Raw genomic sequence first — 22,279 nt, 5'->3', positions numbered from 1 at the left:
TTTACTCTGAATGGCAGCAACTCCCTGTAATTTCAGGGGGGAGGGGCTTTCCCCCTGCCCACCATGGAGACCAGGTAGGATCAGCTTGCAAGTAGCACAAACACCCCCCTCTGCCTGACGCCCTAGAGAGCTATGGATAGTCAGAACAGGCAATACTGAGCTAGATGGATGAATAGCTGAACCTGTTGCAAGCCAACATAATGTGTGCTTGTGCTCTTTTTTGAAAAGGAGTCAAATGCCTGTTAGAAATGAAAATACATCAACGGCGAAAAAAGGAAGGAAGGAAGGAAGGAAGGAAGGAAGGAAGGAAGGAAGGAAGAAAGACAGGAAGACAAAACTCTTCAGAGAGTAGTAGCATGGTAGCTAAGATGCTGAACTGTGAGCTAGCAAACCCAGGATTCCTATCCCACCTTTGCCACCAAATCACTCAGATGTTATTCACGTGAAGGAGCAATGTGGGGAAGAAAGGGCTGTGAAGTCTCACCTCTGCCCCTGGCAGATGACTCGGGGTTTTCCCCAGCCCTGTCCCAGCTTCTGCACATTCCCTTTGCTGGGAAACAAAAGAGGGGGGGAGTGCTGTTGCACTCAGGTCATTCTGGTGGGCTTGCTATAGGCATCTGGATGGTCACTGTGAGAACAGGATGCTGGACTAGTTGGGCCTTTGGCATGATCCACCAGGGCTCTTCTTATGTTTTCTCTGGCTCCTGGAACCCTGATAATGGAGGGCTCCAGGACTCAGGAACGCCTAGACGCACAGGTTTCCCTGCCACAGACATCCATGCTAATTCCGGGATCATAGGAGACACATGTCATCATGGGTGGGGCCTGAGCCACAGCTCCTTTTACCCTTCCTCCCTTGTCCTTTTAGTAATTTAAAAAAGAGCCTTACTCAAAATTCATCAACCATTGAGTGTAAATTTCTCCTAATATACACTTTTTTGCAAAGCTCTTTTTCTTAATACAACACATTTTTTTGTATGTTATTTTCCCTGAGGCATGCACATTTACCCAGTATATGCATTTTTGTACTCTTTACACGGCTGGAGAACAGCAGTGCAAAATTCAAAAAAGGTAAGAATTTTAGGGGGAAATTCAGGGAAATGGGATGGCTGGGTTTTGATTTGTATATTGTTTTGGAAGATTGAACAAAAACAATTTTCTCCTCCATCCATGGCAGAGAACACCACCACCAACATTACTGAATTCCCCAAACGAAGTATTTTTAAAATCTTCAATCAATAGTTTTGGACAGCAAATAAACCAGCTGCAGAAGAACAAAGAATGAAGACAGGAATATAAAGTGAATCTATAGAGAGAGAGAGTGAAACAGGATCACGTGCCATTTACGAGCCAAGAACTTACATGAGCAAAAGAATGTGAAAAATCAGCGCAAAAATCTGGTGCATTAAAGTAAGGGGCACTGGGGAGATTTAGTTTTACTGAAGTTGATGCACACACTATATTTCTTGTCTGCTCAAGCAGATTTTGTTGACCCCAGATATCCACATAGTGTGTACCATCTAGGCAACTATAGATGAGATTGGCACACAGCATGGTAATTTCTGTGATTTTTCATAGAATTGGGCCTTGAGCAATGCTGCAGCTTTGAGTGATGTGTGCTGCAGAGTTAGCTTATGCACAAAAGAAATGAGGAAATGGCAAGGAAAGCAGACCAAGCTACAAAGGAGCATCCTGAAGTAATGGCTGCATCTTTTGGCCTCTTCCACAGCTTACTTTATTTAATACATTTGTATACCACAGCTTTTATGTGAAACTCAAGGAGGCATACATAGGGTCCCCAGGACCAGGAGGTCAAGGCACTGTCCAACCCTGGTTTGGTTCAGCCAAAGCATCTGTTTTGCATGCAGAAGACCTTAGGTCTAATTCCAGGCATCTCCAGGTACTACTAGAAGATAACCCTAGCTGATACCCTGGAGAGCTGTTGCCAGTCAGGGTAGACTGTACTGAACTAGATGGACCAACAGTCTGACTCAGCATAAAGCAGCGTCCTAGGTTACATAAGATGCCTTCAGGCTTTAATGTCTCCTTGGAATGAGGCAACTTACGGTGGATTGTCACATTTGCGTTGTCTGAATCTGGCACCGGTCCCACACGTCCTGCTGCACATGCTCCACTGGCTCCACATGCTCCAGTCTCCATCTACATGTTCGGGGATGGGAGTTTTGCTGACACACTCCCCAGTTCGGCACCACTGGAATGTAACAGGGGTTAGAATAGTGTGGCCAATGACTCCAATGACACAGGTGCTTTGAGACCCATCAAACAAATAGGGGAATGGCTACAAGGATGTAGTTAAGCACAAGTGGAAGCACTTGTTAAGCTGAAATAGAGAAATTACAGGTATATACCAGCATTACCACCGGCAACTCAAGGCGGTAAACATGCTTCTCATCTTTTTATCTTCATATCAACCCTGAGAGACGGTGACCAGCACAAGGTCACTCAATGAACTTCATGGTTGGAGTGTGTGCCCATAGTTCTGGACCCTTGCGGTGGCAATATCCTCTTGGGTAAATAAATATTGGAGATAAATATTCTTGAAGTCCTCCCAGTTGTAAAAACTGCAATCAGGGCCTTGAAACACTTTTAAGGTGATAGTATTATTATTTATTCAATTTATATACCACCTTTTTCAAAAGATCTCGGGGAGGTGTACAACATTAAAAACAAATCACAGAACATCAGTGATAAAAACATAATAGGAAACATGGTAAAAAAACATACTGATAGGCAGCCTAATAATAAAGTAATCATCCCGAGAAATATGCCAGGGGGAGATGGATGGGACCCCTCCTCCAGCTGCGTGTTAGTGGGAAGAGACAAAAGGGTTTATGGGATGTAGGATTTCAGTTTGGATGATGTAAGCAAGGAAAATCGTTTGGAGCACTATGCCGGCTGGTTGGGGCAGGTTCTAACAAAGAGACAGACAGCCTGTTTGATTTATCTGTTCCGAGACGCAAGCCTGCTCTGCTTACTGGAGAAGCAAGAGAACGCTGAGGAAGATTTTTTTGGGGGAAACCTTATCTGGAAGCCTGTAGTCAGCTGCTTAGAACATTCTTCAATACAATAATAAGACACCAGTATCAGATACTGATACTGCCAATAGTAAGAGTACAGTAGGCCCAAAACTTACATGCAGTTAACTTACACGATCACAGCCTTTACACATTTTGCCAATGAATGAATGAATGAATGAATGAATGAATAAATAATGGGAGACCTGAAAAAAGCCCTCAGATGGGGCTTTGTGAGATTTCAAAACAGCATCCAGAGCACTTGTACAACCTTCCCAGAGCCTGGAAAGCAAGGCAAATGACTTTAAAAGATATTTCTGTGCTAGGCTTTCCTGCTGTGGAAATTTCTAAGCCCTCTGCCTTGCACTTACCAGCCTTTGGAGAGTAGCATGAGGACTCTGGAAGGCCTTGTGAGGCTCCCAAGATCTTAACTGCTCAGTGCAACAGCATTAAACAGGTAGGGATGGGGTGTCAATTTCAGGGTGTGGTTGTGTGTCTTCCTGACTGCACAATTTTGCCTTTGCGTGCAAGACCCCCAGAACATAACCCCAATTTAAGTTTCTGGTCTACTGTATTGAGGTTCACCAACTATTTGCCATAATGTAATTAATTCCCCCCCAACACAATGATTCCTAAAAAAACATGCACAAACATTATCTGAGTAGAAAATGGTCTTGAAAAGCAAGTGGAAGGGCAGCTCTTAGAAAACTGATACTGTCGACTGGCTAGAAAAATATGTTAACAGGCAGCATAGAGACACAGCAAATAAATAAAAAGACCAGGCCTGAATTCTCCCTTAGGGGGATTACCTTGTCTGCTCCGCATTCTGTGCCATCCAGAGGAGGGTCCAATTTGGTTTTGCAAGATGCGTCTCCTTCCACAAGGCACCAGAGACCAGCACACATCAAATGCTGCCAACATAAAAGCAAAGGCATTTTGTCCTTTTTTCCGGGGATTTTTTGTGAGGGAGGATGTCTCTCATGTGAATCCAGAAGTATCTGACTGGCTTCATTTTTAAGCAGTGATATTTTCGAAGAACAACACAGTTATGTTTTCAGCACTGACCACCTGGACTGGAAATATGCATCCACACACACACTTGACTGGGGGAAATGTGACATTTTTTATTTCTACCATATCCCCCCCGCCCTTCTCTTTCTCCTCCTCCTTCCCCAAAGAAATAAAGTAGATGCTTTTCGTAAACAATCTAGCTGCTTATTTTAGATTAATATGGGAGCTTGAGACTTCCCGGTCTCTGCAACACCTCTCTTCTCTGCTCATAATCTGCACCAGTTTCCCCCCATCTTTGCCTTTATTGTGAGATGTGTGCCACAACCCCATAGTCACCTTTGACTGGACTTACCTGTCCAGGAGTCCTTTACCTTTACCTTCCCTTTCTGTAGGCAGCTTTGATTAAGATACACATGTTGGTAAGTATGCTATTTTCAATAATGTGCGCATGTCTATGCACATTTCCCTCTAATATATGCATCTTTGTAGACATTGTTTGGGATGCGGGTGGCGCTGTGGTCTAAACCACAGAGCCTAGGGTTTGCCTATTGGAAGGTCAGCAGTTCGAATCCCCGTGACGGGGTGAGCTCCCGTTGTTTGGTCCCAGCTCCTGCCCACCTAGCAGTTTGAAAGCACGTCAAGTGTAAGTAGATAAATAGGTACCGCTCCGGTGGAAAGGTAAACAGCGTTTCCATGCGCTGCTCTGGTTCGCCAGAAGCGGCTTAGTCATGCTGGCCACATGACCCAGAAAAACTGTCTGCGGACAAACGCCGGCTCCCTCAGCCTGTAAAGTGAGATGAGCGCACAACCCCAGAGTCGTCTGCGACTGGACCTAATGGTCAGGGGTACCTTTACCTTTAGACATTGTTTGGCTGGAGAACTGTATCACACAATTTGTTGAATTGCAAATGTGCCTTAAAAAGATCCTCAGAGAACCTTAGCAGGACAATTTGGGATGACCTCAAAGCACCAATACAACTGGGGTCTTGTGTATGTATGTGTGTTTTTAATTTAATTTTTCTTAAATATTTTTTGTGATACAAAACAAACAAATAAACAAGGAAAAGTACATATAGTGTCTCCAGTTTCAATTCATAGAGTCTTTTTTCACAGTCCATTTACGTTCAATATGAGACACTATGGCAATACACCAGCAAAGTTCTACTTTTGTTAATGCTCAGAGACCAAAAAACATACAAAAAAACCCCACCTCATGTGAAGTTAATAACATGTCTAATTGCTGTCCTTGGGTTTTATGGTTTTCGTAAGTTGGGTTATTAAAAAAGTGTGACTGTTTTCACTTTGCTGTTTTATATGAAGCTTAGGTGTTTGGTTTCACTGCTTCTGTATATTGCAAGACTTTCCTCTTACTAGAAAATATTTTTCATATTATTATTATTATTATTTATTACAACCCATTTTACACTTACTGGAATGTCTCAAAAATGTTTGCATGGGTTTCAGTTTGGCTGATTGTCAAAAGGCCCTCTGGCTTAATGGGGAAAAAGGAGGGAGAAGAAACTTTAAATAGAATTGTAAAATACAATGTGGGAATCTAAGGATATCCAAATAAAAATAATTTTTTAAGTGATGGCTATAAATAAGAAAAGGGCTTGAGAAACTGAAGCACAAGCAGCTTTGAATTAACTTCCACAGGGGCTGGTGTGGCAATGCAAAGCTACAGTTACGCTTCCTTTGAATTAGTTAAGATCTGTATTGTGGTATACTGATTGAGCTGCCTTAATGTTACAGAAGAGACAGAAGGCCGAAGTGTCACTAGCTGAACTGCTCAGACCCTACAAGAAGGCTAGGGCACATAGATCGGTCCAGGGAAGGTGAGAGAAGCATCAGTAGCAGAAGGAAGGAGAAGGCAGAAGCCTTCAGGGTCAGAAAGCAGGGATCCCAGAAGTGCGGGAGGACACAAAGCACTCCAATATGAAATTTAAATTTAAAATAAAAAAGGATCATAACTCAGTTTTACACCACTTTGTTATTGGTTACGTAGGCAGAATTCTTTTTTTTGAAACAGACATATATTTTATACACACACACACACACACACACAGATCTCAGGGCAGTTCACAACAAGAGAGCTTCAAAATGGTGAAAAAGGAAGTGCCATGAAGTGGAATGGGCTCAATAAATAACAAAACAACAACAACAACAACAACAACAACAACAACCCAAGAAAGCTGACAGCTTGAATTAAATCCCTAGCCACAACAATTTAAAGTACAATTTAAATACAGCTTTAAAAGGATAGTACTGCTGGTTTCCTCATTGAGGAGTTCCTGATAAAATATCTAGGAATCCCAGGGTTTGCTAGAGATCCAGTTTGAAAAGCAGAATTTCCTGTATTCCATTTAGAGAGCATTTACAGTATTCACATCCCAATAATCATGCCCCCCCCTTAAGTTAAACTTCTGAAGAATGTCAAGGTCAAAGTGCATTGCATCTAGCTATTTAACAAGGCTATAAATCTTGGGGGAAACAGCTGGTGCTGGGATCAAGGGGTTCATCTTTTTGCCATTATACTGAAATATGAACATGAGGGCAAGTGAAATGTAGCAAATTCTTTAAAAAGAGATATAAAACATTCTGCTCCAGTCACCTGATTTACACTGGATATAGTACAAAGGCAAATAATTTGGGGGAAATGTAAGTTCTATGAGCTGCAATTTTCCTTTCAAACAATTGCCTTAGTGTGACAGAAGACAGAAATCCAGCTTATGTTTTCCCCACCCTACCCCCAACGATACCAATTTTTAAAAGTTTGGTTTTTGTAAATCCCATACAGGATGACTTTATTCCATTCAGTAGTATTGGTTTCCTCTTTTACCCTTTAACATGAACTAACAATAAAGTTCCATTCTACATTAATACCACATCCACACATACATAAAAAGCACCTTTGTTCCACTTTAAAAGACATGGCTTCTTCCCAGATAATCCTTGGAACTGGAGTTTGTTAAGGGTCTCGTAACAACTTTCTGCTCCCTTAACAAACTCCAGTTCCCAGGATTCTTGGAGAGGAAGCCATGGATTAAGAGGGGATTAGAAAGTGTAGGGGCCATAACCCCCATTTCCTTGAACAATAGTAAAATAATATTACACAATATTAAAACTGGATGGACAATTGTGCCTCAAATTTGCAGAGGGTGAATTGGGGAGGCCATTCTACTGAATAATCTCCAGGGGGGACTGAAATTATCTAACAGTTAAAAAAATTGTCAGATCATTCATTTCCAATGAAATTTGGCTCATCCCTTCAGAACATTCATTTCCAATGAAATTTGGCTCACTCCTATGTTGGTGAACTAGTTTTGCATGTGGAAATATGTGGGTCTCCGAGTCACACTGTTCTTTACTCTGACTCTCCAAAGTCAAGGTCTTGGACCCGTGCTTTCTAGGTAAGGGACAAGCAGAGAACTATGCACTGTTGTTGTTTTACTGAATGTTATCTTCGTAACTCTTTTTTAAATACCAAATTTCAACAAAATTGAGTAGGGCTGATTTACTGAAGCTTGTTTCCATTTTGTAACCAATGTTTATATTTATATTCTGTTTTTCATATATTGTCTTACTGGATAAATATTGGCTAAAACAGCTTGCCAATCTTTTCTGCAACTTAGACCAACTTCTCGTTTTAGTCCTCTTCCTCTACTCTGCTTATTTCTTGTAGATATTCTGGATGATAGAGCCCTAGCCCTTAACACATCTAGTTTGAAAGAAGTCGGATTTCAACATAATTTACCTCTCAGAGCCCTCTCTCTTTCTTGATCTTTAGTACTTCAGCTATAGATTTATACCTGTACATATTAGGCCACAGCATGGCTCAGGATACAGCAGGTAAAAATAGTGACTCCCCACCTTAACCACCATTTTGCATTTGGCTGTACACCACCTCTCCCAACATATTATTTTGCCCTTGGCTTCAGTTCAGGGGTGGGGAACTTTTTTCAGCCTGAGGGCCATATTCCATTCTCTGCCACATTTCAGGGGCCACATGCCATTGGTGGGCAGAGACAGAGGGGAAAGTGGGCATAACCACAGATGTGGGTTTTACCTTTGTACAGTAGACTAGTTTCTGTACACATTCACGCACACACTCTCTCTATCCTCCAATCAGGGAAGCAACAAGCATTATCTGAGTTCATGCCCTCACTGTCCCCCACACTACGCCACTGTTGGCCAATGCCTCAAGTTAACTTACTGTGAATACTATAAGGTCCTCCCCTATAGAGAATCCTGTGCAACTCTCAAGGGTTCCACAGCTGACGTGCAGGGGTTCCTCAAGAGAAGGCAGCACAGAAAGGATTTTCTGAAGGTTGAAAACTACTGCAGTAGGCCAAGCAGCAAAATACATATGTATATATAAAGGCCTCAAGCCAAGGAAAGCCAACCAGCTTCTCAAAGGGAAAATAATTGAGAATGTCCTTTCTTTTAACAGACACTTCCTGGGATGGTCTTTAAAGATATACACATTCAGAACGTCTCTCAATAACAGCGAGCTTGGTGGTCCACATTCCCCGAAAAACACTACTTAGGAAGATTTTTAAAATATTTTTTGTGCTCATTGTTTTCATGTTGCATTAGCTGCCTTCCCGATCCAGAATAAATAAAATGGAACAGTTAAGGCTTGAAGTTCATTCCCTCTGCTACAGCACACAGTGAAAAGTTTTATTAATTTGGCACGTCTCATTTATGTAACATTAAAAAATATAAATGGTTCTTATTTTCTGTTTTATATCACATTTCAAGTTCCTGGATTTTTTACTAAGGGGAAGGGGGGCATTTACTGAAACAATTACCTCCCTAAATAAAGAGCAGAATTACGAACTACTCTCTTTATTCTAAGTGCGACCTCTAGAGGAGAAATGGCCAAAGTCTCTATTCTCAAGGGCCACTCTGTAAACCACACAGTGGTCTAGGGGCCAGAATAAATTTTGCCACCCAAATTGGCCTCCTTGGGAGCGATGAAACTCCATAACAGAGCTGCCATTGACTTTGCAGTTGAGTTCATGTTCTCAGGCGCAGAATTACATGCTATGTACAAAATAAATTTCTTTCTTACTTCCATCTCAAAACTATTTGCCCTTATAAATGAAACTGTGGGCATACTTTTTTTTAAAAAAACTCTGCTTGGGGCCTCATGGTTCGGTCCCCAGCTTGTTTATGTCCCAAATGGGTTATCTTACCTCCATATTTTTGCAGAAAGTTGCATTGGTTCCAAAGAGAATCTGGCATTGCTCATCTGCGCTGTAGTGCATTCCTGGAAGTTTGTAAGGAAGTCGCACAACATATCGGCTCCGTGGGTCTGTTACCAGTAAACAGGTGCTAACTTTAGACCTGCAGAGATAAAACATATTTTGAAGGGCATTGTGAAAGCATTGCTCTATTTCATCAAATGACAGCATTTTCACAATATAATGGACTTCCAATTTAGCAACCTCTTCAAAACATGCCTCCCAACAGTGTACTACTATGTATACTTACTACCTCCTTTTTAAGTGACAGCTTGCTATGAAACTGTGCTATGTATTTGATTTGTAAAAAAAGGTATACAACACCGTTCTGGTCCATAATGAGTGCTTAAAGAGGCTTATATTGAAAATCTACAGGCCAGAATTAACAGAATCGATATCACAATAAAAATGAAAATATCAAATATCAGATTCCCATGACAAAATGTATTGGCTACAATCCAGAGAGTTAACCGTGAAATTAATGTTCTGATGGATTATGGTCTCAGAAAGGGATTATAATGGAGCTGCTAAAAGGGGGGAAATGGTTATAATCTTATGAAGGGTTTTGGGTAAACTTTGGTTCCAGTTCAGACCTTCCCCAAATTCAGAATTGGGAAGAAATTGGCAGAAATTCTAAGAAACAAACTAGGCACAATGATAAAAATGTGACTACCACAAAAAATGACAATCATGTGTCTAGCTCTGCTCTCCTTCTCCATAATATCTAGTAGAAAACTTATCTTATGACATCACAACGTTCTATATTTTCCTACCTCTACTCCAGAGCCTTGGCTGCCAGCAGTGAAAGCTGGGAAAGTGCATAATTTTGTAATGCCATGATATAAGTTTTTTACTAAATGTTATGGAGAGGATGGGAGAACTAAGACTCATGGTATATCTTATGCCAGGTTTGGCCCAAAGAAGAAGAATCACTCACGAATGTTACATTTCTCTATTACTTTCATGGCAACATTGCAAAAGCATAGAACTGGATTCTTCCTTCAAACCAACATATTTCAGTTGTCACAAAACACTGGCAAGGTTTGATTTGAAAAGGACAGCAAAACTGGGATTCTTGTCAAGAAACTGTCAAGGTGCTGAAATATGGGTATCATAACGTTTCTGATCTCCTGCCAGTAATGTCTGCAAAACCCAGGATTCAAAGGAGACAGCTTCCACCTTCTGGCACCCACCATTGAAAATTGTTCATCATTTCTGCAGAGAAGACAAGAGACTGGTGTCTTGTGATTCAAAGGCTTTGCTGACAACAGCAATCTTACTTGAGAAACTTTTCAAGGTCATCACGACTGCAGGAAGACCAGGATAGGTCACTGGGATTCCTTCCCTTCACCCATTCTCCGGACATGATGTGAGATCTTCCAGCACAGGACATGTGGTCATCATCATGGCTCATCCCCATGCTGTCAGAGAAGAAAAGGAAATAAGTAAACCGATACTGTGAATGGGACACTTCCATTTGCAGTTTCTCAATTTCAGTTACAAAAAGTAACAATATATTGTTTATTTCTAAGAGATGGCAGATTTGAAGTACTGGAAAAGAGTTTTTCAGCCAGATAATCCAAGCTGTGGCTTCACTAGAGTCCCATAGACTGGCTTGCATGCTGGTACCACTCAACTGGCAGCAATGTCTTCATGGATTTCCCATTCTTGTGGAACTGCCACAACATTCCACCTTGACTCTGGTCCCAATTCTGCCAAGATAGGCACCTTCCACTCTACATTATCAGAGATGAGAATCTAGCTGTTTCAGGGCTCCCTACGCACAGCAATGTCACTCGGATCAGTGATCCAGGATGCAAAACTGAGGATTTCTGTCTGTCATTGCTAGCTTAATGGAAATAAATCTTTCAGTTTCAGCCAGGTAAGTAACTCTACACAGAGTACAAGGCTAATACCTGGCAATCACAAGGTACAATGGAAGAGTGAACACAGAAGCCAATGGCCTCAAATGGTGCCTTTGTGTAAAGACCTGGACACAATGCAAGGCTCTGTACTTAAAGGAGCACCAGATTTAAATGCAATAATTAGCTGTAAAACCACCTTCAAAAACTTGAAAGTGAGATCACACTGAACACATTTACCTAGATGGAAAATGAAAACTTGTACAGCAACAAGAAAACCAGGCAGGGAAACAACCCATCCCATTCCTGCATTGCAGGGGGTTGGACTAGATGATCCTCAGGGTCCCTTCCAACTTTACAGTCCTATGATTCCTATGATTCTTCCAAGGAGTTCAACACAGTGTAAATGGGACTGTCCCCTTGTAACCTCAAAACAAATGGGCTGTGAATAGGATCAGTCTGAGAGATAATGGCTGGCCTAAGACCATCCAATGACCTCATAGTTGAGCAGTGATTTGAACCCAAGTCTCTCTGGTCCAAGTCGAAGGGTCTTTGCACTACTCCAGGGTTTTTGTGGCCACAATTATGCCCAGTTATGGAATGACATTAATGCAATTGTTAGGTTAGTGGGTTACTTTGGCCACCTCATGAGAAGAGAAGACTCCCTGGAAAAGACCCTGATGTTGGGAAAGATTGAGGGCACAAGAAGAAGGGGACGACGGAGGATGAGATGGTTGGATAGTGTTCTCAAAGCTACAAACATGAGTCTAACCAAACTGCGGGAGGCAGTGGAAGACAGGAGTGCCTGGCGTGCTCTGGTCCATGGGGTCACAAAGAGTCGGACACGACTAAACAACTAAACAACAAAGGTTAGTGGGCTGCATCTGACTTGGTAGGTCTGGAGTAATCTGATAACAGCCAAGAACCAAGTTACAGGGAAAGGCGTGTAAAAGATCTACACTGGCTCCCAGTACGTTTCTGAGCACAATTCAAAATGTTGGTGCTGACCTTTAAAGCCCTAAATGGCCTCGGCCCAGTATACCTGAAGGAGCATCTGCACCCCCATCGTTCTGCCCAGACACTGAGGTCCAGCGCCGAGGGCCTTCTGGCAGTTCCCTCACTGCGAGAAGCAAAGCTACAGGGAACCAGGCAGAGGGCCTTCTTGGTAGTGGCACCCGCCTTGTGGAACGCCCTCCCATCAGATGTCAAAGAGATAAACAACTACCTGACATTTAGAAGACATCTGAAAGCAGCCCTATTTAGGGAAGTTTTTAATGTGTGACATTTTAATGTATTTTTAATCTTTGTTGGAAGCCGCCCAGAGTGGCTGGGGAAACCCAGCCAGATGGGCGGGGTTTGTATGTATGTATGTATGAATAAATAAATAAATAAATAAATAAATAAATAACAAAACTGCTTCTTAATGGCTGATGGTCTGTGACTTGATAGGTGTTGTGTGTAAAGAATAACTGTTTTTTTCAATGCAGCAAAGGGCCCACAAACCTTTCCTAACAATGCAGCACCCTTGCAACTGAGGTAATGTAATCCTTGCCTCCAATGTGCTGCATTTTAAAGGGAAAGCGGCTCCTCTGAGCCACTTTACAAAGGTCTCCGTCTTTTCCTCACATCTGTTCATGCCTAAAAGGCTAAAGCGAAGGGGGGGCAGTGTGTCAGTAATTGCCTTTGTGCTTTGAGCTGGGATGCCTCCATTCAATCAGCATATATATTCTCACGGCTATGCATGTAATTAAAAATGACTGTTAATCAGTGCTGGTAGCGAGCACTTGCTGCTTTAAAATAAACTAATGAACAAATACGAATAAATAACAGAGCAAATTTCCCATTCACTTCTCATTGAAATAATTCCAGAAATAGCACATTTGAAAATCTTTCCAGAGATCACAGGTCTGAAGCTTTTGGTATGAAATACACTCATCCTTCTCCCCCTTTGGAAAAACTAGTCTTAGATATTTCCATAGGGAATTTCCTAAAACAGAATAGAGGGGATTTTTATTTTTAAGGGTCTGTTAAACAGGAATATTGTAATGAGTCCCTGCTTTCTCTTGTCACACATTCTTCTTCTTGCACAAGCCTCTTCATGGTTAATCTAAGCAGGAGTAGCGAAAATGGTAGGAAGTCAGCCATATGCAGCTGCTAGAAAGGCTAGAAACAATGGGCAGATGTCAAGGTTGAGACTATTGGATCAAATCAGATTAACATTCTTAGTTAAAGTAATTTTTTTACATTCAACCCATTCACCCTTGAAATCAAAAGAAAGTGTGTCCTATATCACATACAGGCTGGCTCATGCATGCATAAAGTACAACTTGTCTGTGCAAAGAAGCTACCTCACAGATCAAACATAGGCACAACTTCATTATAGTGGTACCTCGGCTTAAGTACTTAATTCATTCCGGAGGTCCGTTCTTAACCTGAAACTGTTCTTAACCTGAAGCACCACTTTAGCTAATGGGGCCTGCAGCTGCTGCCACGCCGCCGGAGCACAATTTCTGTTCTCATCCTGAAGCAAAGTTCTTAACCCGAGGTACTATTTCTGGGTTAGCGGAGTCTGTAACCTGAAGCATATGTAACCTGAGGTACCACTGTATATAGTTTTAACTAATTCATGCATGGTTTTTCCGGGGGACAGGACCATTTTTCTAGCTCTTACAGCAGTGCAACAAAGCTGGAAAATGTACATGCCATACTCTGGTGAACGTACAAAACGGGGACTAAGCTGGACTTGTAAGCTTATCCAGGACTTATACCTTCTGTGGAGTGCAACATGGGAGCAAGGAAGAGACCCTGCTGAGTATCCATGCCCATTATCACATGTGCCAACTACCCTGTCCCCAGCACTGTGATAATGGCCAAAGACCATCTTGGATGTGAGTCCAGGAAGACTTGCTCACTACCTTACAGGCCTTTTCCCACCTGGCCTGGGAGGGTGCGGCTCTGATTGATTCCAGCGGGAGAGGGGGGTTGTTGTTGTTACTGATATTCTGTATCTTTCTTTTAGATGATGATGATGATGATGATGATTGATTTGTATACCACTCTCATCCAAAGGTTACAGGGCGGTTCATAACATAACAAAATGAAAATGTAAAATACACAATAAAACTAAAACAAACCTACAACCCCCCCCAAACACATTTAAAAGGCCATAGTATGATATATGTGGAAATTGTTTAATTTGGCTGTGTACATTTTGATGTTTTATGTATTGTTTATGACTATGTTTGTTATGTTTGTAATTATGTAAACACAATTTAATGTTGTAAGCCACCTTGAGTATGGTTTTAACTATGGAAAGGTGCATAAAAATAAAGTGATCTATGTTTGTATGTATGCCTCCAGGGAGAGGGCCTTTGCACACAAATCTGTATGTGTGAAGGCTTCCATGCAGCCTGGAACTCTGCACAGTTGCAGTTCCATGTTGTGTGGAAGCCTTTGCATGTACTGCTGCACGCAAAAATCCCCCCTTGCAGACATTCATGCTGTATGCACGAATGCCACTGGGTCGTGCTAGTCGGAATGGATCTGAACCCTGCTCTTGTTGCTGTACATGCAAACAATAATGTCTGAATAGGACTCTTGTGGTCCAGAAGCTGGGTTTTAGTGCTCTACCTGCCTCATCCTCCCTATGGAGAACTACACCCCCCCCCCAAGTAACTACATGGATACACTATGCAAATAAACAACATGCACAGTATTTGCTTAACTTATGTCAGTTAACCCAGTCAAATAACTTAGCCTTTCTTTGTGCAGAATTTGGAACTGGTTAGAGCAGCGCACACACAAGTCTAGCTACTGCCCTGAGGCTTTGACCAGAACTCCTGTTAAAAATTGATGGGAGCCTTCCCAGTGATTACGATGCAGAAGAACATTCTTCCCAATGAAAACTCACAAACAGTTACATAAGCCCTTCTTCTTTGTCCCATTAAAGCTGTATTTTCCCCCTTAGGGTCATTGCAGATTTCCATCCAATGCCACAAGGCCATTTTCCCACCCCAATAAAAGTTTTATGGTGAGCTGTGTTGAAACATCTACTTTTGGGGCCAACGTGCCAAGAAAAACGTGAAGCATTGCTGAAGCTTCCTGAAGGACAAAAGAGCTGCAGCTCCACCTACGACGCATCCTGCCGTTGATGCAAGAGCCAAGTATGATGCAAGTTGGAAGTCGCCTTTCCAATGCAGAGACCCCCCACCCCAGTTTTTTGGGTTTTTTTACTCACTCTTCAGTCCTCAGTGGACTTGAATGTTAGGAATTTTTATTGGTGTTTCATACTGAAGCTGCAACACTGGAAGAAGGCCAGTTGCTAAACTGATTCAATATGTTAAAAGTGTTTCGGCTCTGAAATGCCTAGCCCGGCAAATCTTCAGGCACCCATGCGTGAGAAAAGAAGCAATGAAGGAAGGGCCCTGGTGAAGAAGAAGAAGAAGAAGAAGAAGAAGAAGAAGAAGAAGAAGAAGAAGAGGAGGAGGAGTTTGGATTTGATATCCCGCTTTATCACTACCCGAAGGAGTCTCAAAGCGGCTAACATTCTCCTTTCCCTTCCTCCCCCACAACAAACACTCTGTGAGGTGAGTGGGGCTGAGAGACTTCAGAGAAGTGTGACTGGCCCAAGGTCACCCAGCAGCTGCATGTGGAGGAGCAGAGACGCGAACCACTACACCACAGAAGCTGGAGTTTGAATTGGAGGTTGTCTCTGGTGCTATTTCTACTCAGAGCAGACTTGCTTAAATTAATGGACATAACTAATGTAGGTCCATTAATTTTAATGAGTCAATTCTGAATAGAACTAGCACTGGATACAACCCTTGGAACCTCACAGGAGGAGGCTGAGGGGCTCCTTTCCAGGACTGTGCTTGATTAGCATCCTCAGGCATAAAAGTCAAATGGGACATGCAACAGTGTCCCCTGTGACTGACAGACATATAAGGCCTCTGGATTGCCTAGGCCTAATTTTCATTACTACCAGCCTGGTTTTCTATCCTTGCCTGGTCAGGAAAGCAGAGCTTCCATCTAGGGATGTCAGAGAATTCTGACAAAAACAGAAGTTGCTGATCTTTGCTTATTCGCCCCATGTCCAGAATGGAAATCAATCCAGTGAATACAATGCTTTCAGTCTGTAAACGTTACATAAGTGATTACGTCCCCCCATTTGTATTTCGTTTCCTCTGCACTGAAATGGAACAGAGTAACAACAACATAATTTTACGGAAAATTCTATTTGCTGTGTTGAAGTGAGACGCAACGGCCAGTTCAATAGGCTTCTGTGTGTGGAATGGTAGGGTGGCGGCCATCTTGCCCTTCACCTCAGGAAGAAAAATGTATTGGATTGCCTCTGCTGCCAACATAATATGATGCCTAGAGACAGGTGTTTTGGCACATACTAAGAGTAAAGAAACCCAACCCCACTCTAATGAATTAATCTCTCTCTGTTGCCTACAAGCATGCAAAATGGATATTTTATTCATCAAGAGAGTGCTTCCTCAGCAGGTGCCAGCTTCCAAGCTCTGTTGTAATCCAACGAACGTTATGCGCAAGTCCATTTGCTAGCAACAAAATCCTCCAGCTCAAGAAGTCTAACACCAAAAGGGTATGAAATTTCAGCTGTGTCCATGTCCCAGCCGCTTTTGCCTGCCCATCAATGGTATTTCTACTTCCTTTTGAAGTGAGAAAGGCTGCATTCCAGGTGACAGCCCCTCATAGTTCCCAGCTCTCCATTATTACTCGTATCGGAGCAGCTGGGAAAGATAATTCAAAATCCTAGAGCCATGTGGCTTGGCTGCTCCATAAACTATTTTAGAAGTGCATTGTGCAGTCTTCTCTGCCTTCTCCACAGGGAGAAGGTGACAGAAGAAATTGTAGGTGATGGCTTGGTATCAAAGCAACTCCAAAAAAAGACATATAAGATTAATCCAAAAGTGAAATTGGCAAGCAGCGGTGGGTTGCCTGTTTGGCTATAAAACCCAGAGCTAAGGAAATCAAGTTATTGTATAATAACATAAGAGAATGAATAAGCCACTTGAAAAGACATACCTTTGTTTCAGAAAATATTTGTCGGAACGTATTGATATTAAGTTGAATTATAGTGTAAGGCGAGGGAAGCCGACATATCTTGAACAACAGACACATTTTGAGGGTATTAAGTTGTAAATGGATGGGATCTTGCATATCTTCTAAGTCAGGGGTCAGCAAACTTTTTCAGCAGGGGACCAGTCCACTGTCACTCAGACCTTGTGGGGGGCCGGACTATATTTTGGGAGGAAATAATGAACGAATTCCTATGCCCCACAAATAGCCCAGAGATGCATTTTAAATAAAAGCACACATTCTACTAATGTAAAAACACCAGGCAGGCCCTACAAATAACCCAGAGGTACATTTTAAATAAAAGGACTGTAAAAACACATTGATTCCTGGACCGTCCGCGGGCCGGATTTAGAAGGCAATTGGGCCGGATCTGGCCCCTGGGCCTTAGTTTGCCTACCCATGTTCTAAGTGATGCCATCATGTTGGAGTTTGGAAACAGAGTGCAGAAATATATTGTCTGGTAAGACTGCTGGTTGAAAGGATAATGAAACTTAAGATTGATTACTTCTGGCAAACAAAGCCATTGTAGGTGCAAGCTCAAATATGGCCATCATGGAGACATGAGGTTATAACAAAAAGAGGTCTAACACTAACTGACTCAGAGGAGAAGCAGGAAGGAAGTAAAAGCCCAAGGAAAGACAATTTACATGTACTCAAGAAGGAATTGCCAAGAGAATAGATTGCCTCTGTGTCCATTGCCAGTCCCCCCTCTTTCAGGTAACTTATTGCAAACATTGTTGCTTTACTCCCAATATATCATAGGTATGTTTTTCAGTAAGTCCTGCATGCACTTCTGTTCATATAGTCGAGATCTTCTGCACAAAACTGCTTTGGCAAGCAAAAAACCAAACCAAACCAAAAACAATGAAGGGTAAAAAAGCATAAGCAGGAGAATAAACTAAAAGCTACTTTAGGTGTACCCAAGGGTTTCGCTACACCTAGCTGGATTTTTGAACTATCTCCCCTCAAACATCAGGCCAACGCGGTATCACCAACTGCTTCTAAAAGGGCCTTTAATTCCAAAAGCAATTTGCCATGTGGCAAGTGGGGTCACTTTGAAAAAAAGCAAACACAAGTCCAAAGCGTCCACAGAGTTACCTGCACAGTTCTGTCCATATCCTCTCCTCTGCCTGCCAACACAAATAACAATTTGCCATAGAAGGCAATAATGAAGGGTGTGCCCAAATAGTGGATCTGAAGGTCAGATGTGCTCCAGGCATCCCCAGAACAAATGTAGCTGCTTGTTAATTCTGGGATTGTATCAGTGCCAGAAACACATATCCCCTTTCAGATTTGTTGTTTGGACACACCCTTCTCTACTGGCTTCTATGGCAAATGGGGGCTACTATTAGTGATCAGAAGATAGCTAATGAATAATGGTTGGCGGATGTGTAGATGTCTGCATTACATCCTAACAGTCAAGCAATCTACCTTCTTTTCTTTTCACCACGATTTGCAGCAACTGTTGCCCTCTAGCATCTTATCCAGTTGCAGGTGGGAAGTGAATCTGGTGACTTCTGTATTCCACAGGGAACAAGTTTCCCCAATTCTACCCCCTTCCTCTAAGCTTTTCCTGAAGTATGTGTCCAACATTCCCAGCAAAATGTCCCAGTGCCAGAAAAACAGCATTGTTTATAAGCATCTTGCAGAGTTTTACTTCAACATACTGGAACTGTGTGGAAAATGCGAGGAGTGCTGAGACATTTCGAGAAACCTAGCCAAAATAATCTTAGTTTAATCAACAGCACTGCAGCTCAGCTGTCTACCCCCACTTGGGCTCATTCTGCTGAGTAAGCCAAAGACACACGGAATAGCTAGGCTATAATGAGCTGGCAAAGCTTACAGATGTTTTGTGCCAGGATGGTTCTGGTTCAATCCATCATGGCCTTTGTTGGCAGTAATCTCCTTTGCCCAATGACGCAAACCCAAGTAGAGCAGGAATGCTTTCCGTGCAACTGTTTGCAGAGTGTGCATACTGCAGATGCAAGTCAAGTTAGCATGTGCAATAGGTAAAGATGCATGCCTTGTTTCTCAAGGAAAGCAAATCTTACATATATACGTGTGGATGTTTAATTGAAGCACCGTGGCTTCTATAGTCCCAGCGGTTTAGCAGGTTTTCCTGGTTCTAAGGCCAGCAGCTGAAGAGCATGCATGAAAGAAAGGGATTATTTGCTCATTACATTGCCTTGCAGTTTCCCCTAGTTGTTCTATGATTAGGCAGGCACACACAAAAGACACAGAGGTGGATAAAGGGAAATATGGGTAGCTGGGATTTACTGCATGAGACTGGAAAGTGGGTGGTGAAGTGTGGAGTTAGTGCGGCCTGTGATTTCACACAAGATTCATGATCCAGGCAATTTTAGCATTGGCGTCTCCCAATTGCCACAAAGGTCTAAACCTCAATGGCCTGAAGCCAACAAAAGAGAAAGACTGGGCTATATTCAATGGGGGAAATGAAAACAAATGAGAGGGAGGGCTACGGCTCAGTGGAAGAGCATCTGCTTTGCATGCAGAAGGTCCCATGTTCAATCCCCAGCATCTCCAGGAAGGGCTAGGAGGGAACTCTGTCTGAAACCCTGGAAAACTGCAGATAGTCAGTGTAGATAGTACTGTGATACAAGGTATGACTGTATTCTCAAAGTCAGAATGCATCCTGGGTCTTAATTAGGGTGGCCAGCTGAGAAAGAGGACTGACTCAGTATAAGGCAACTTCCTTTATTCCAATTGCTGGGATTCACCTAACCAGCCTTGTCAGTGGAAACCCAGTGCAAGGAATCCCACTTGTGCAATTGGATTTTCTCCTCTCTCCTCCCCTGCACCCACACAACTGGTTTGGGGGCAGCAGTTGGCAAACCCCCAGAACAACACAGAAGGGGGGGCGGGTTAATTTCATCTAGCAAGCTGAAATGCTTGTGCAAACAGAATGATTAGCAAAGTATGATGTCATGAAATGCATTCTAAATAAATAATTAGAAAATAAATCAACAGATGGTGATAAGAAGCACCCAAGTGGCAACCTTACATTAAACGCAACCCGGATGCCATTGTCAGAGTGATGATATCTGTGGAGTTTGCAAATGTCACCCTGAAATATGAAGCCACAGTGTAAAAAAGAACCAAATGTTGTCTTTTTTAGTGTTGTCAAGCTGAGCACAGAGTACAAATGAACTCTGAAAATGTGTTTCCATTCTTCTATGGGTAAAATAATGAATAATTAAAAGGACAAAAAAATATGCTACCCTAGATGTCCAATAGAAATAGCAGAAAATCAAAGTAGTACATGGGCAGAGGTAGGGTACTCAAGAGGTTTCCCAGGCATGGGTAATAATAATAGTAGTAGTAGTAGTAGTAGTAATAATAATAATAATAATAATAATAATAATAATAATAATATTTATACTCCACTCATCTGGCTGGGTATAGTGCAGTGGAAAGAAGTGAAGTGCAGTGGAAAGACCTCAAACTAACCTATTGTATCAAGGGAATATACACATGTCAAGAAATGGCAACTCCCGAAAAAGGAGTGTACTGGAGGAAGGGAGGCAGCAGGGCAGGGCAAGTCAGGGGGAGACTCACCTCTGTTCCAAACTCTGTTCAACTCAGTCATGTGGCCTAACAACCCAGAGGAAGCTATACTGGCAAAAGGGGTAGTGTAAGTCAACTACTTTAAAGGCTTGTTTTCCTTCTGCCAGGCTCTGACAGTAGCCTTGTTATCAAATGAAGTTTGGAGTAACAGTAAATAGCACTGGCATAATCTACCCAGCTCTGTTCCTAGACAGAAGCTGGAATAGAGGTAAATTATACCGGCATGATTTGCCCTGACATAAGTTATGTTGGCTTCCTATAGTTTGGATTGCTCTGTTAGTTTGTTATCGCCACTTGAAATGCCTGTTCTTAGGAACCTCAACATATCGTGCCAACAGAATTTCTGCAGTATGTGTATTTGGAAATTATAGTTAAAAGGGGAGTTACTGCATATCATATTATCAATGCAGAATCATGTATCTCAGAAGGAGATTCTAGTTTTTGTTTTTCATGCAATGACAGCCATCTGTAAGTGCAAACTAAAATCCATAACATAGCTCTAGGGGAAACATGAGGGATTTTTTGTTTGTTTTAAAACAAACATCCCTAAGTCGTCGTCATGACATTCCAGAAATCCTCTCTCTGGCCTGCTTCATTATTTGGCTTAATGTCTGCAACGTAGCCTGTGCAACGCTGAGTGAAGCCAGCAACCAGGAAACCTAAAGAAAAGAAATGGCCACCAGCCAGTTTGTTGTTTGTGGTGGCCAAGATACCGGAATCTCCCTCCCATTTATTCTGGGCTGTTCCAAGGGTCCCTTGTGAAATATTTCAATTTTTTAATATGTATTACAGGCAAATCTCTGCACTTCACACATCTGGATAATTGCTTTTTTCGACTTCCTGCTTGGGGAATTGAGAAAACTCACTTGTGTGCCCACGTTCTATCAACTCCAGCTTGCACACACAGGTTGTGTGCAGCGGGATGTAATTTGGTACAGGCCTCGTAACGGCTGGAGACAAGTCGCTCTCGGGGCTTGTGGTTGTGTTCTGACATCTTTCTCTGCTCCTACAGACTTCTGCGTGACAAAGTCTTCCAGACACAAGCTCCCTAAGCTCTCATCTAAACCTTCAGTTCAACAAGATGCATCAGAAATGGCAAGCTAATGAAAGGGGTCCCAGCGGTCCCATCTCCTGGGAGTAAGAAATAATTACACAGCGATGAAAGTGGGGAGGGGAGAGAGATGGCAAATGAGATTGTCCGATTCAATATGCTCCAAAGGCAGTTGAACTAAGAATAAGGCTTGGAATGTGTGTTGCCTAAACCCAGTCTGTTGCTGGAGGGTGAAGGCTTGTGCTGGAGTGTGGAGATTAACAGGCAGGAGGCTTTGCCCTTTTGAGCAGGCATTGGCAGAATGCTTGTCCTGTGGCATTTAATACTAAGCCTAGCCAATCCAAAGGCTTCACGTTGCTGGCAACTGCAGGGACAGATGTTGCGTGT

At 42.4% G+C, this 22,279-nt stretch overlaps 1 protein-coding gene across 3 annotated transcripts in view; it reads right to left on the bottom strand.

The window, feature by feature from the left end:
- ADAMTS17 (ADAM metallopeptidase with thrombospondin type 1 motif 17) overlaps positions 1 to 22,279 on the bottom strand; it is a 168,446-nt gene that overhangs the window by 68,085 nt on the left and 78,082 nt on the right. For all 3 annotated transcript variants that reach the window (XR_014504564.1, XM_083411860.1, XM_083411861.1), the window contains exons 9-12: positions 10,573 to 10,713; positions 9,245 to 9,395; positions 3,845 to 3,946; positions 2,067 to 2,212 (exon numbers count right to left, since the gene is read on the bottom strand). Coding sequence is in view for 2 of the 3 variants with exons in the window: in XM_083411860.1 (XP_083267986.1) it covers positions 2,067 to 2,212; positions 3,845 to 3,946; positions 9,245 to 9,395; positions 10,573 to 10,713 (540 nt within the window). In the remaining variant the exon portion in view is untranslated. The remainder of the gene's footprint in view (positions 1 to 2,066; positions 2,213 to 3,844; positions 3,947 to 9,244; positions 9,396 to 10,572; positions 10,714 to 22,279) is intronic.

Source organism: Podarcis tiliguerta (assembly GCF_965153285.1).
Source record: "Podarcis tiliguerta genome assembly, chromosome: 14".
Classification (NCBI taxonomy): domain Eukaryota; kingdom Metazoa; phylum Chordata; class Lepidosauria; order Squamata; family Lacertidae; genus Podarcis; species Podarcis tiliguerta.
The sequence above is the reverse complement of the archived record's forward strand: the minus strand, read 5'-3'. Positions and strand labels throughout refer to the sequence as shown.